Raw genomic sequence first — 14907 nt, 5'->3', positions numbered from 1 at the left:
TTTTTTTTTTTTTCACGTGTTTTATGTGAAGCAGTGATTAGTGGGGGTCATATAGCATCCAGGGACTCCTTTCAGCTGTTGTTGTCCCCTTCTGTGTGTTTATGTAGCAAGTGATTATTGGGATGAAGAGAATTCCTTATATTCAGTTGCTGATCATTGTAGGTAAATTTCACATCCACAATTCTACATGGTCTGGCACCTTAATTACAGACGCAAAGAACAAAAAGGCCATGAAGCCTTTAAATAATTATAATGAATCTGAACTTTAAAGTGTCCTTTAATTAATGGACTTATTGCACTGTGTTTAAGGTTTTTGAATCACTATTGTTGTACTCCATTGTAACTAAAGTTAACATAAAAGACTTTGTAGGAAGGTCTTTAAGGATACTCAAGATAAGCTGACTATGGGCTAAAATTTTAAAATTGTGACTGCATCACTCATTGTGACAACAAATATTATACCTCTTAGATTAAAACTGCAGACTTTCTTTTTAAGTAGTGTAACTTTATTATTTGCACAATACATTCAGTTTGAAAACATCATCAACAATGTCCGGAACCTGAAGACTCAGTTCAACAATCAGCTACCAGCAATTTGAAGAATTGCTTATTCAGTAACCAATCATATTCAAGTTGTAATTACAGTATCTCACACAAATCTGCTGTGCTGCCCGGCAAAACAAGTAAGAAAAAAAAAAGGATTTCACTTTAAAAGGGAAATGTGACGATGGCACTGACTTTCTACATCATGAGATGTCCAAATTATTTACAAATACACAAAGTGACACTTTCAATCCCACTGGCCAATTGTAAAGTTAATTATAGTTAAAGCCGAATATAAAATAACATATCAATCATGTGCTCCAGTTTCACCGATCTGTCAGTCTGACATGGGCTCATAAATGTTCTATTGATACATGGTCAAAATCACTAATTGTAACTAACTTGGATTTATGATCACAATTTTAATTCCTTTGAAAGAGAGCAATTTGTCAGCTAAAGAAACCTACCATACAAACCAGCATACAATGCTATTATTTTCTTGACTACAAAGGGAGATACAATATTAACTCAGGTCACTTTAACAGTTTGGATATGCAGTTTAGACCCAGATGAAAGAAATTAGATAATAGTGATTGTATCTTGTGTTGCAAAGAAAGTACTTAGTTTATCATTCTCCATGTCAACCCATTAATATTGAAATCTGATGCGTTTCTGCTGTGTCCAAATGTGACCTTGTTAGCGGAGATAAGTGTTTAATGGAAGCGGGAAGTAGTGGGAGTAAATCAAGTGCACTTCAGCATTATATACAGGGGACCATAAGAACAGACCATTCACTTTTTGTTCATCTTAGAGCTTCATATATGAAATCCTAGGCAAACATGAATATACAAAATTATGTATTTTTAAGCAATACCAAACGCCAAATGAGAATATTACAGAACGTGTCACTGTAGTGGTTTTACATTTCGGAGATTTTGAACCCGAAAATTTGTTTAGTAAATGAACATGACTTAATATATCCTACAGTAGTTAGCAACACTTATGTAAGACCAGTCCTGCCATTAGTAAGTAAATTCACTTCAAAAACAATCTACATTTTACTGTTATTAGTTCAAATCAAATCAATGAACAATTTTCTCAAAGTTACGAGAACCAAAGCAAGATTCATACCAGTTAAATAATATAAACTATATTATTCTTTACTAATTCATCAGTTTTAGCTGTTTTCCTTAAAAAGCAAGCAGGTGCCACTTCACTGAACTAGCATGAACCTGCATGGTGTCACTTTGGCATAGTAGGCTTAATTATAGATTTTTCTGTGGCTGTAAAGTTTGGTAACTCGTCCAGGACAGTTTTGAAGCGTTTTGAAACCTAATGATAAGATAAGCAGTATTCTAAAGATTCAAAGATGTAAATTATTTTTTATGGACTTCTCATTTAATGTTATCTGTTATTTTACCCACTGTGTACCTTGTGAGAACAATCTAATCTCCTCCAACCAAAAGGAATAAAAACTTGCAACAAAATCCCTCAAATAGTAAAAATGCCATCCTTTCCTCTCACATACTGTATATAGAAGTGCAACTTCAACAACATGATAAGACTCGTATCTTATTTTCCTGATGGGCACTGACTGATTGTGTCTCCATACTGTATCCCACATGCAAAACAATAAAAGAAAATAGGTACAGAGGAAAAATAATGACATGGTTGTAGGGTGTAGGGTACTTTTTGAAATCCTTTCCACAGTCCAGCATTATAAATAAATAAGCTTCCACACAACAGCATAGATTAAGGTGTGAATGAGTGCATACACAGGGTGACAGTGAATGTTGGAATGTGTATTTGTGTTTGGAGTGACAAAATGATTTAGTGAGACCAGTGTGTTTCAAAATGAAGTTTGTTTTGTATGTGGGGCAGGCAGGGTGGTGAGGGGGAAGTTGGCAGGGAAATGTTACACTGCAGTTTAAAAGCGGATGAAGGTAGCGTCAATCTGGCGCACACTGGGCAGCGCTAGCATTATCTTTCGCCGGTACTGCGGATCCTTCTGTAGAGGATTTCTTTCAAGGTAGACGGTCTCCAGAGACTTGGCATTCTTCAACTCATCGAGATCGGACCAGTTATCTATCTGATTATCGTTCATCTGGGGAGGGATTGAAAAACAACATAGCCAATAAAGACAGACTTAGTTTTGCCTTGCAAAGATAGCTCAAGCACAAACTTTAAGCACACTTGCAACATACAATGTAGAGGATTACTTAATCAAGCTTTATAACACACTATAACATAGTTGTGAGTGAGGATACGTGTTTATTAATGTTGTTTGTTAACAACATAGACTGCATATACTGTACATTATATACGTAAATTGTTTATTATATATGTAAAATAAACACTTAAATTGCCCTAATGCTTGCTTACAACAGTACAGTGTGTTTTTAACAATTTAATAAATGTTAAATAAGTTTCTTATGAATTTGTAAATTAACTTTCTAAAAGTTTTCAAAAAGGAACTTAACCTGGGGTATTTCATTTCAAAGTATACTTTGTTTTATCTTTTCCCCTAGGTTCTTGTGGGAAACGAATTCCCAATGGCTGTCACCAGAAATGTCTGATGATGCACGCTCATCTAAGCGGTCTTGAAACTTTTGAAAAGGCAGACAATTGGCAGATCAAATGGCATTCTAGTTTAGTTTTACAAACTATCCGTACCCAGAACTCCTGCAGGTCTGTCAGATGGCTGATGTTTTCGATTTTCTTTACTCGATTGGCTGCAATGTCAAGCGTTGTGAGCCTTTTCTGTGAGGGGAAAACAGCGTTTGAAAGTACAGAACAGACTTTGTTGTAAATCTTTGCACAGTTAGCAAATTACATGATGGACAGTTTGGCATTCAGTCCTTTCATACATAGGCTGTGGAATTTCTATAACTCACATTGTTTTCCAAGCCCTCAATGACCTCAATGCCATTGTGGCTCAAATAGAGCTCTTTCAGGTTGACAAGATTCTGTAGACCCTCAATTTTAGTAATCCGGTTACTCTGTAATAAAAGCACACTACGTTATTCACCAATGTTTCCACAGACACACTGTAGTTTTGTAACCACTTACACAGGTGTTGAAGAGAATTTGTGAATTACCTGAATGCTTAAAACAGTTAGGTTGTGTAAACCATCCAGATTCTGAAGCGTAGTTATTTTATTGGTGCCAAGAAACAAACTTTGCAAAGATGCAAGTGTATCCAGGTTCTCTATAACCTGGGAACACAAGAAAAGAGGCACAGATAAACACGACAAAGTCACTAGAAAGTATAATTTTACACCATCGTTTTGAAAAAACATGTTTACATATATGTAGTTTTTGATTTGCAAAGTGTTAACATTTCCATTTTTTTTTCATGACATACCCGGATGCGATTGGAGCCCAGCTCCAGCATTTCCAGGCTTGTGAGGTGGTCCAGGTTGCTAATGTTGCCAATTTTGTTGTGAAGCAGAAAAAGTTTCTTTACCCGAGTCATCTGCTCCAAACCCTCGATCTTTCTCAGCATATTAAAGGACACGTCAAGCTGCCTGTGGATCAGTTAAACAAGTATACGATTAGAATGAATTGTATTTGAGATGCTGGTTCTTTGATCAAAGTTATCTGCATGGAAAATACAAACACCCCAACTATCACCTGATAGAAATATGTACAAAATTGGATTTGCCATAAAGAATTTGAGCTTGGCCCTCTCTGGATGGAATATCTATAATATGAGGAAACAATAGAAACAAAGCCGTCTGTTTTCTTCAGACTTACTCAATCTCTGTGAGAGTCTGCAGGTTCTCCAGTTTGCGGATCTGATTGTCATAGAGATCTAGTTCCTGGAGTGAGCTCAAACTTTCAAGGTTTTCTATCTTTTTGATGAGATTCTGTCTTAAGGAGAGTGTCTGTACAAAGAGAATGATTAAAAGAAAGCAATTAACAGATAATAGATCAATAGCTGTATTTCATCATAGACCACAAACTCTTCTATTACATTTAAAAAAAAAAAAAAAAAAAAAAATCAGATATTAACAAAGAAAAAAGGACATATGGTTGCAACCAAAATTCTCTCTGGTTTCTCTAGGAAAAAACAAATATATATATAATAACTCCAGATTCTGCATACTAAGCTACTAACATTATTTCATCACGGTGGCACTAAAAACTGAGAATACTTACTTTAGCCTTCTGTAGCACCTCCAATCCTTCAATCTTTCCAATACGACAATGAACAAGATCAACATCCTAGAGAGAAAAGTAGTGATTAGAGTTAATCACATACAAGTGCCTAGCCCACACGCTGTGGACTGACAGACACCAAATATATAGTTGCAGTGGTTAAACATTTGTCAGAAAAGAACATAACCTTTTAACATATAACATTACAGTGCAACTAAGAACTTTATGTCCACTCCCAAAATCTACAAATAAAAACCTACCAAAAAATGCTACCTTCCTAAAAGACAACTGAAGTCTTTAACAATCATCCTACCAAATGAGTCATTAAAGACAGTTTAAGATATACTTTATTGTCCCCTAGGGGACATTCTGTTTTAGATTTGCAAAAAAAGCATTGCCACATAAACTTTGTGACAGTAGCTACTGCTGAACTGCAGCAATGTTTTTAGACCATCTACTGTACTAACCTCTTCCTCTGGGTCCAAGGTTATAGTGTCCATGTCAACAGGAGACTCTTCTTTACCTTGGAATGGAAGCAAGAATAAATCAGATAATGTAATATGAGCATTGCATCAATGTAGGGTTTTCATAAGCATGATATAGCAACTGAAGGTGGTTTTTAAAGCAGTTGAGAACACTCACTGTTATGTAATGCTGTCATGTAGAAATTACATTACAGCTGACAGCCTGACTTGTATTATTTCATTTGTTCTGTATGGAAATGTGCTGATTTACCAGTGGTAGGGGGCTGAGTGGGGTCCACGTTGCCATTGATACTCCTCCTCCTAGTCTCCTCATCACCAGACTCCTCAGACTCCCCCCTTCGGTCAACTGAAGTCAGCAGACAAAGACAAGTGAAGCTATATTACTCTATACATACGCAGAGCGACACATTTAGCTGATGCACATGGGATGTGATGCAAAGACTAGGCCCAGCTCCACCTAGCATGCTGAGTAGTCAAGAGATGTCATGTGAAGCATCCAGCCTCTGTCTAACTGTCACAAACGTTAGATCATTAGCCTACACTCTGCAACATGCAAACATTGCAATAACACGTGTGCCCACCCGCGAGTACAAATATTAACGTTATTGAATTAAATATGTTAATTTAAACTACTGTGGGTGTGATCACAGCTGTATTTCCAATCTTACCAGTTTAGAGACAATTCGCAAACTATGATTGGCTGACACACGTTGACACACGGGGTAAACACTGCTAGCTAACCATGTTAGCTTGCTGGGTAGCTAATTGGACCACAGCAGGCAGGTTTACGATTAGAAACATGGTATATTGGCGGACGACTACGTTTAACATAAAATAAAATGTCAAACCATTAGACTAGACAACGCAGCTATGAAAACGGAAATTAGATGTCGACTAGAAGGACTGTGTGAGTTGACGTTAACTGAATAATGTCAGCTAACGAGGATTGTTGTTAGCCTGTTAGCTAGCTAGCAAGTCAATGGTGAAGGTGTGGTTCGGAACAAGGAAAACTAAACGCCGGATGTGCATATATATAAATAGATACATTTGTCTAAATAAATGCCAGTTCACCCAGCTAATACAACCATGTCATGGCTGCATCTTTATATATTTACTCGCCTTCCATCTCCTGATGCTCTCCAACAGACCTGGTAGCCATGTTTCCTGTAAACAGTCCTGACAACCGCTCAGCCAATCCAGTGAAGGCTCACGCTGTGGCCAGACCACACAGTCTATGGGCCAGACACAGGAGGGCAGTGGTGGCCCACACTATAAACTGTTGTACTGCGTATTCACTTAAACAATACCGTAAAACAGAGGGGAATTTAGTTTTGATTCGATTAGATGTATCTGACAGCTATAATTGTTATCTTGCAGATTAGCATTTACAAATAAAACATGTGATCAACATAGGATATGTTGCATTTGTAGCCTAATGATACAACTATCCAAGATTATAAAAAGCAAAACATAGATCAGCTTCAACATTACAATGATGTACTACACACGTTAATGTATCAATAAAAAATAGTCCAATAATGTAGTGTATGAAGTGAAAGATTAATGGAATTCTCCATTTTGCATAATGAGTATTTTTTTCTTTATTTTACCGATGATAATTTTATGTATTTTTCTTATGTAAAAATGTCAATGCAGATCTTTTGGTTGCAATCATGTATTTTCAAATTGTGGTACTACTTTTACTAAAGTACAGGTTGTTAGTAGTAGTTTTGATTAATACTGAAACCAAGAACAACAATAACAACAAGACAATAAAATAGAAAACTTAAAAATCCTTAATTTTCCTAGGTAACCCAAAAGTCAGTAGTTTTCCCTTATTTAGTATTTAATTGCTGCAGAACATTTTACAACAAACACAAACACTCTAAATGGGTCCCTAAGTAGTTCCTGATGCAGGTTAATGCAGTGATGGTTATTGTTATAAGAATTAGATAAAGAACAAACATGTACACATTCTTAGAAAGCTAAAAAAAAAAAAAGGAAACATATATAAGAGACACTATTTTAAGTAAGCAGGATCACAAGCTTGTAATGGAATTGTCTACAAAAGTGTGGTGTAGGTAATATTTATCATACTTCACTGCAAAGCCAAGCCATATTGGATTACATGAAGCATAAAACAGCCTGACTCCTAAAATCACCTCACTCTTTAAAGTCCCCTGCACTCAATCAATTCCCGTCTCCCTTGCATAGGCTACCTTCCATTTTAAAAATCTTCCTGCGTAACAGTAAGGCACTTGGCTAAAAAGGTCTGGTGACAACATCAACACCCAAATAATTATTCTTTAGATAACACACCGTAACTTAAGATGCCTCAACATGACATAACATAATATAAACATAACATCATAACTTAAAACACCCATAAAAGTTAGACAGTGACTGTAGGTCAACATTTCTAATCGTTTCTATGCTCCTAGGTCATTTGTTTCTGATAACATAAACATTTATAAAGGATCAGATATGGAGGCACCAGGCGGCCATCCCCAATCCATCCCCTCCCTGGAGGACATCTCCATCAACAGCGCTTGTGCTGAATATCAAGGGATTCTAATATCTAGTCCTGAGCATACAGATATGATAATAATAGGAACTTGGAATTTATACTTGACCTAATATTAAACTGAGAGACTGAAATGAACAAAATGTGCCTCCATTATCAGACCAATACAAACAACAGGCTGTATCAGCCAGGATAACAATAACTTTAAACTTTTTACTTACTAACATGAACAGTAATTGACAACAAGCAAGATCATGCTTAACTAGGAAACCGGCTAGACATTTTTGGAAGCTGCGTGTCACAGACGCATTAACAAAGCAAACCAGTTCGATTTACTAAGTCTATTAAGTCTTTTAAAGGAATGGATGCATTCACCATATTGGAATACATAAAATTATTATTGTATGGATACATTTAAAAATGGATACCATAAAGGACAATGAAGTCATTGTACAGAGACCTCAAAACATGTCTTTAGTTCTTTAATATTTGTAGTTGGTCCAGAGAAAATGATATGCTGATAGGTAAAGTCAGATACATAACAAGATAGACTTGTAATACTATCCAACCATTTCAGAGGTGTTGTGTCCTAATAGAGAGTGGAGAAGCCTTTTCCACAAAGTATGTTTACTAGACACTCTGACTTTGTTAACCTTGAGTTGAAGAGTTCCAGAAACAGAGACTCCCTTATATTTCGTGATCACTTCAATTGACATGGCCATGAAAACAGAAAATCCAGCAGAAGATGGAACCACACTGCTACTTCAACATCTGACTCCACTTTTAGGTTTTCATTTGATCTCTTTTATGATACCTTCAATTTAAAAAAAGAAAAAAAGTGTGACGTAGTTGTCGATGGCAGTAAATGCATTCAGATGAGTTACATAAGTAAAAATGGCAATAACCCAGTGTGAAAAAAATACTAAATTACAAGTTCCTGCCTTCAAAATACTACTTGAAATTAAGAAATATTATCAGCAAAAGTATCAAAAAAAAATTATGGAGCAGAATTATAATAGTCACTTAATTTATTAATTAGGCCTATTATATTTTTGATTATTACCACAGAAGCATTAATGTGTAAGCATGTCAATATTTTCGCTGGATGAAAAACCTACAATATTTCCCTTTGGAATGTAGTGAAGTACAAGTCTAAAGCGTCTAAAGTAACTGAATGGACTCAAGTACGACGTTAAAGCTGTAAGCTACTTAGGTGAATGCATTTTATTATTGGCAAACTTGACATGCCCATGACTGTTCCCATGGTAAAAAAAATATGTTACCATAGTTACCGCCCTCAGTGTTGAATGATCTAATGTTTACTGCTTGTTAAGTCACCTCTGACTTCAGGTGTAGCTAGCTAACTACTTTCCGTGGAGCAGGACCTAGATCTGTGAGGGAAAGCCATAGAATGAAATGGGGACGTACCAGCCATATATATTAACCAATCAGAAACGAGACGGTTGTACATTTAAACAAACGTTTGTCAAAGCGAAAAATACCGAGGAAGTGCGCAGTAGAAGGACATAAGTGGAAGTTTTGGCTCTTGGATGTCTCATTAGTGCGCTGGTTAGGCTTAAATGGCTTAACGCTATCATTGCTATTTATAACTCTGGAGACTTTTGTCCTTCCTTGTCAGTTGAACATTACTCCGTTTTAAGTCGACAAGGGACGCTTGAAATGCATTTTCTTGGCATTGTTTTGCTAATTTTATGCGACCTATCACTGGGGTATCCTGTACCTATAGGTAAGAACAGAAGCTTGTCTCTTTGCATTGCATGTTAAGTCAACCCACGCTTATATATATATATATATATATATATATATATATAGGCTATATATACGTTAGTAGCTAAGCTTTTGCAAGCACGTACCATTATGTAGCTATACTTTACAGTAGGCTACACAATTGCTGTTCATGCACTCGAGCCATTCCAATTTCCTGAGATTCGTACTTTTAATTTTTATACTTTTAACTGCTCGTTTTTTCACAGGACAATTTCTTATTATACAGCTGGCTAATATACAACTGAACTATGTCAATACAATTAGCCCTGTGTTTGTAAAATGTAGCTGGTGATCAGTGTTTGTTGACACTAACAAGGAGTGTTAGCTCCACTTTTATTTATGAAGCCATAGTTAGTTCTAGTGTTTTATTGGAACACTTAGGTACATAAGAGAACAGATTGCTGGAAACACCTCCCAACAAAATAAAATCCAGGAGTTAAATTAGTCCCCGTCTGGTAGTGTCAACAAAAAATTAAAAGGATTTTAAGTCTCTTGTAAGAATGCACCAGATTGTACAGGTCTAACTAATGAAATTGGTAATACAGTTTAGGTTAGTTTTTATTTATTCCGGTACAAATCCAATGACAAGATAATTTACAGATTCAAAATGAAATATGTACAGTGCATTGCAATAATGGAAAGTACCCACCATTTAAGTGGCTGGACCTACGCCACATGGACCAAAAATACAACATTCATAATTTAACACACTTAAAAGGGCCATTCAGCAGAATTGAGTACTTTTTCTTTTTGTTTCATGGCTATAATAAATTTATTTATGTTTTGCAAAGTTAAATATTTATCCAGGGCTACTTTCAAATGAGTAATCTAACATGCATTGTGCACAAGTTACATTTTAGCTTATTTTTCATTACATAATACAATTCCTGTGGGGAATTGAAGCCAACTGTAACATTTGGAGTCTTACTACTTTTTACTTTTTAACCGTTAGATACCATCATAGTGCAGGTCCAGCAGTGGGGCGTGGTGGGTGCCCAGCAGGTCGAGGAGCAGGTCCTTCTCAATGGAGTCTCTCTTACTGGCAAAAACCAGGAAGTTGACAACATTATCCAAACTATGTCAGCTGATGCACAACTTCCAATTCTTATTGGCATCAACCAGACTTCAGTTCTCAGTAAGAAAATCATCATCATCTACCAGTAATGAATCTAATGACAGTGAAAATTGACATCATCAAAATCTCAATTTGGATCAAATATTGTTGTCAGTCAAATATTATGTTATTCGCTTTTATCTTCTTCCCTAGGAAATCACATTGTCCTTCGTTCTCGCGAATGCATACTGGAGGGGTCTCAGCTGCACTGGACCGACCGTGTGTTCTATGATGGGAAGATCTATCTGACTCTGAACTACTCTGGCACGTGGACAGCCCATGTGCCGGAAGCACTGGCCTTTAAATTGCTGTGGGACCAGGAAGAGCAGCGTATAAAGACCGAGAGGACCCCCCTTCAGGAGGGATGCATCAAGCTGATGAGAGAACTGATGCTTTCTGAGGAGCAGTCAGGTATGTATTCTTTCTGGCTTTGGAGTTTTTTGTGTTTGTTTTTGTAACTATCAGCAAGCTTTAAGAGATTTGGAACCTAATGAGTGCATGTTACCCACAAAGTACGTCTTTTCAAAATAACCACATCGTTGATACTACAGTATTGTGCTGAGGACACGAGCTGCCAATGTTTAAAATCAAATGACCAGATTGGAACTAGACTGGTGTATATTGAAGCAAACCATGGTGCAAAATGGCTTAATGCTCTCATGGAGAAACATTTTAAGTGCAGAAGTGGTAGCATTAATAGAAACTAAATGATTGACAAGGCCCGCTGTCTGTGACATGTATAATCAGGTGCAACATTGTTGTAAGGCGGGACACATTCTACATCATTCATTCACTTTTAATCTCACTGAGTGATAACTTATAGAATTAACGATATTAAAACTTGTCTGGGTCCGTAGCTGTACCTGCCTGGTAGTTTGAAGTCATGTGACACAATGCATGCTAAACAAATAAATAAAAGGGTTATGAAAACATAAAACATCACTTTGTCCCTTTTGATTGCAACGGTCCACCATCACATAGGGTATCCATACATTTTTCAGTGGCCTCTTTGTTGGCATGCAGTCGGGTTACATTTGTATCTGTTTTTCTAGTTCCAGGAATTCCTTTGCCTCAGTTCCTGATCCCAATCTTGGCGCTCCTGGCGTTTATAGGAATAATCGTAATCAGCCTCCTTCTCTTCAAAAACCAGGGTGAGTGTTAAGTCAGTGTCCTCATTTATGATCCTAGTGGCCTGAGGGTGGAAGCTTGTACCCGACCTTAACAGGGAGAAAATGGTGTTTCGCGGGTGGTTTGGATTTCTGATGATTCTCTTAGCCTCTTTCTTGCGATGCCTGGTGTAAATATCCTTTAGGCAGGGTAGGGCACTGTCTACTGTGTGTTCGGCTCACTAAAATAATAATAACCCCAATAAACCGCTGTCTACCATGCCTTGTGGTCCTGTTTGATGCTATTTCCATACCAGGCAGTGATGTTCTGTTACAATGGTCTTGATGATGCAGGAGTAGAAATTTCTCAGTATTGAGGGAATGCCCAGTATTTCCTTAGGCGTCTGCATTGAAACAGTCTTTGCCTCTCCTTTTCTCACTACTGATTCTGTATGCAGCACTATTTAATCTTTACATCTGCTTTAATTTAACGCCTATATTTTGAAACGTTTGCTTTCACATGAATGACATGATAGTCACATAATTTGGCATGGAGTCTCGTGCTCACAGGGAAATGTATAAGGCACAATGATGTGATTTGTCTTTCTCTCACTCTCTGCATAGGTTCGAGACACCCTGGAGGTAAGAAAACAACAGCTCTATGTTTTCTCCTTAGTCCCTGTCGACTTCTCAGTTAAGTCTTTCAAAAATATTGGAGTATCTTGGAGTTAAATATTATATGAACTCAAAACCACATAACGTTTGGATGGGAATGTTCTTTTTTCTTTTGTCCCTCCTGAGTCACGCAGTGATACATGCAATATGACCTCACAGTGAGGTTATACTGCATGTAGCGATACATAATTGCAGTCATATTCAGATTATGACTGCATTTGTCAGGTGACGCGGGGATGATAGTTTATGAAAGTTAATGCTCGTAAGAATTTTATTAGGGGTGATATCCAATAATCTTAAACAGTGAGTGAGAATGCACAGCTCATTACGTTAGCTTTTTTTTTTTTTTTTTTCTGTCATGGAATGTAAGCCTAATCTGTGCTCTTTGATTTCCTTGCAGGTGTTATTGGCTCGATTATACATTACCCTAAAGACATGACTGAAACAGCTCCAAACATAAAAGCCAGTGGTTACCATACCTTGTAATTCAAAGCGCCAGCTCATGAACTTGGTCACGTTGGAGCTTTTTACTCCATTTCTACTGTTGAATGTCCACTTACTGATTTAACACTTTGACTTCCTTCTGTGTATGGACAGTGTTGCTCCATGAATGTAACCAAAACCTTTGTTAAAGTACCAACTGCCCACTGTGTGAAACGCATGTGGTCTGGATTCCAGACCACATTATTTTATGCACTTTAATACATGTATCCCACTTTACACTGGTGCTTCTTTTATTGCATATCATTTTCATATTTGTGCATATATAAATACTCACATACACAAAGAAATGTAAACACGATTGCTGTCTTTTAATATTTTCTGGTCTAAGCTATTCAGGGAACACTAATGTAAGAAATAAATTCAATGACAATGTTCTATTTCCAGCATGTATAGTATCTAATGCAAATTAAGACCGAGACTGTCACAGATTGTCTTAAGGTCTGTAGATAAGACCCTGCTTAAAGTGTTTTGTTTTGCCACTGATACCCCAATGACACCTGAACTCTGCCAAACGCTGGATGGACTACTCTAAGTGTGTCCAGTTATCCAAAGGGTCAGATTGTGTTGGTTGGTTTGGAGATACCATCCTTATGGTTTTAATATTTCTTTATTATACTGTTACATTGTTGGGACTGTCTATACGTTTTCTCTATTTATGTAAACTGTAAGAAATCGTTACATTAAAGATTATTTTATGGAATGTTTAATCCATATTTTTCACTCTGTCAGCTCACCCTTAATGCTGATTTAAGGACAAATCCAGAATTTGTGCACAGTTAAGTGATGGTTTGGACCTGGCTTTGAGTCTCTTACACATCTAATTAAGAAGAATAACAACATGAAGCACTTGTCACCAACACTGTTGACTGTTTTTTAATCTGATAGCATAATACTTTTTAAAAATTTGCGTTTACTCTGCCTCATAAAATACTTGTGTGGCTGTTTAACCAGGCTGGCCACTTAGTCTCATGCACACTAAAAGCTGCCTTACAGCACTATCACCTGTCATAAAAAGCAAAAAAATACCTTCATAACACACTATCCAAAATTAACAAAATGTTGTAAATTAATATTAGAACTGATATAACGATGTGACAATGTACATTTTTGACCAAATATAGATGTGGCTCTTAATGATTACTTAGCAATGGGACAAGAGTAGGATATGACCCCATATAAAAGAGTTTTAAAAATGTCAGACTTTGAAGTTTGTATGGCGTTTTGAACATTTGATGTTCATTTCCATAATTAATGTTCTATTTCCAGAGAATGAAAGTAAGGTTGCTGAATCCAAGCAACAGTTTAATTTCTTTTTACAATCAAAATCAGCTGCATCAGATTATCCTTCCTGTTTTCCTGTCCTCTGAGACACCAATACATTTAGGGTATTTTTATGAAGTTTAGTCACAGACAGTATGTTTTTTTTTTTTTAAGTAAAGGTTTGTCCGTGACAGATGTCAGTTTGTCATCATGCGTCTTCTATTGAGTCTACTATTTTCCATGAAGTTGAGTATTGAGTGTATTGATGAGTCTTCTACAGAAATATTCTTTAGTAAAATAGAATATTTATATAACGTTGTGCGCTCTCTACTTTTGTTGAAAGCATACTAATTAGATCTTTTTGATGGTTCTTTGAATTGGATAACTTTTAAGGTTGTTGTAAAATATAAAAACAAATCCAGAATACAGGTGTCGTGCTGGAACCTAAAACTCAGACAAAACAAAACAACAAAAAGGAATTTTCCTGCTTTTATATAATCTTAAAATACATTTCTAAATCTTTAAATAAAAGACATGTAGCCAAAATTTCAAATTATAGCAACCTACACTAAATCTTTCTTTAGAGAATTTTGATATTTATAGATTTTGATGTTTTTTATTGTTTACGTTCTACACAATTCACAACTCTAATGTCATCATTTGGCCAATAGATGGCGATATATTTTGGGAGGAGGATTGTTTTTGGGCAGGAAGTTTCCTCCACCAATCACATAAACGCATTCATAA

The 14907-nt window shown here is 36.4% G+C and overlaps 2 protein-coding genes across 2 annotated transcripts; one reads left to right on the top strand and one right to left on the bottom strand.

Moving 5' to 3' along the window:
- Positions 1 to 488: 488 nt before the first annotated feature.
- Positions 489 to 6426, bottom strand: ppp1r7 (protein phosphatase 1, regulatory (inhibitor) subunit 7). Its single transcript, XM_032530677.1, has 10 exons — positions 6309 to 6426; positions 5440 to 5535; positions 5172 to 5227; positions 4705 to 4770; positions 4300 to 4430; positions 3908 to 4070; positions 3642 to 3758; positions 3438 to 3542; positions 3217 to 3303; positions 489 to 2647 (listed from the first exon to the last, which is right to left on the bottom strand). Exons 1-10 carry the CDS (start codon positions 6346 to 6348, stop codon positions 2471 to 2473), a joined length of 1038 nt encoding a protein of 345 aa, XP_032386568.1. The 5' UTR covers positions 6349 to 6426; the 3' UTR covers positions 489 to 2470.
- Positions 6427 to 9036: 2610 nt separating this feature from the next.
- On the top strand, positions 9037 to 13600 carry si:dkeyp-13a3.10 (uncharacterized). Its single transcript, XM_032530683.1, has 6 exons — positions 9037 to 9460; positions 10454 to 10636; positions 10769 to 11026; positions 11668 to 11766; positions 12346 to 12363; positions 12797 to 13600. Exons 1-6 carry the CDS (start codon positions 9394 to 9396, stop codon positions 12880 to 12882), a joined length of 711 nt encoding a protein of 236 aa, XP_032386574.1. The 5' UTR covers positions 9037 to 9393; the 3' UTR covers positions 12883 to 13600.
- The last annotated feature ends 1307 nt before the right edge of the window (positions 13601 to 14907 follow it).

The sequence above is a fragment of the Etheostoma spectabile genome, chromosome 12 (genome assembly GCF_008692095.1).
Source record: "Etheostoma spectabile isolate EspeVRDwgs_2016 chromosome 12, UIUC_Espe_1.0, whole genome shotgun sequence".
Taxonomy (NCBI): Eukaryota; Metazoa; Chordata; class Actinopteri; order Perciformes; family Percidae; genus Etheostoma; species Etheostoma spectabile.
The sequence above is the reverse complement of the archived record's forward strand: the minus strand, read 5'-3'. Positions and strand labels throughout refer to the sequence as shown.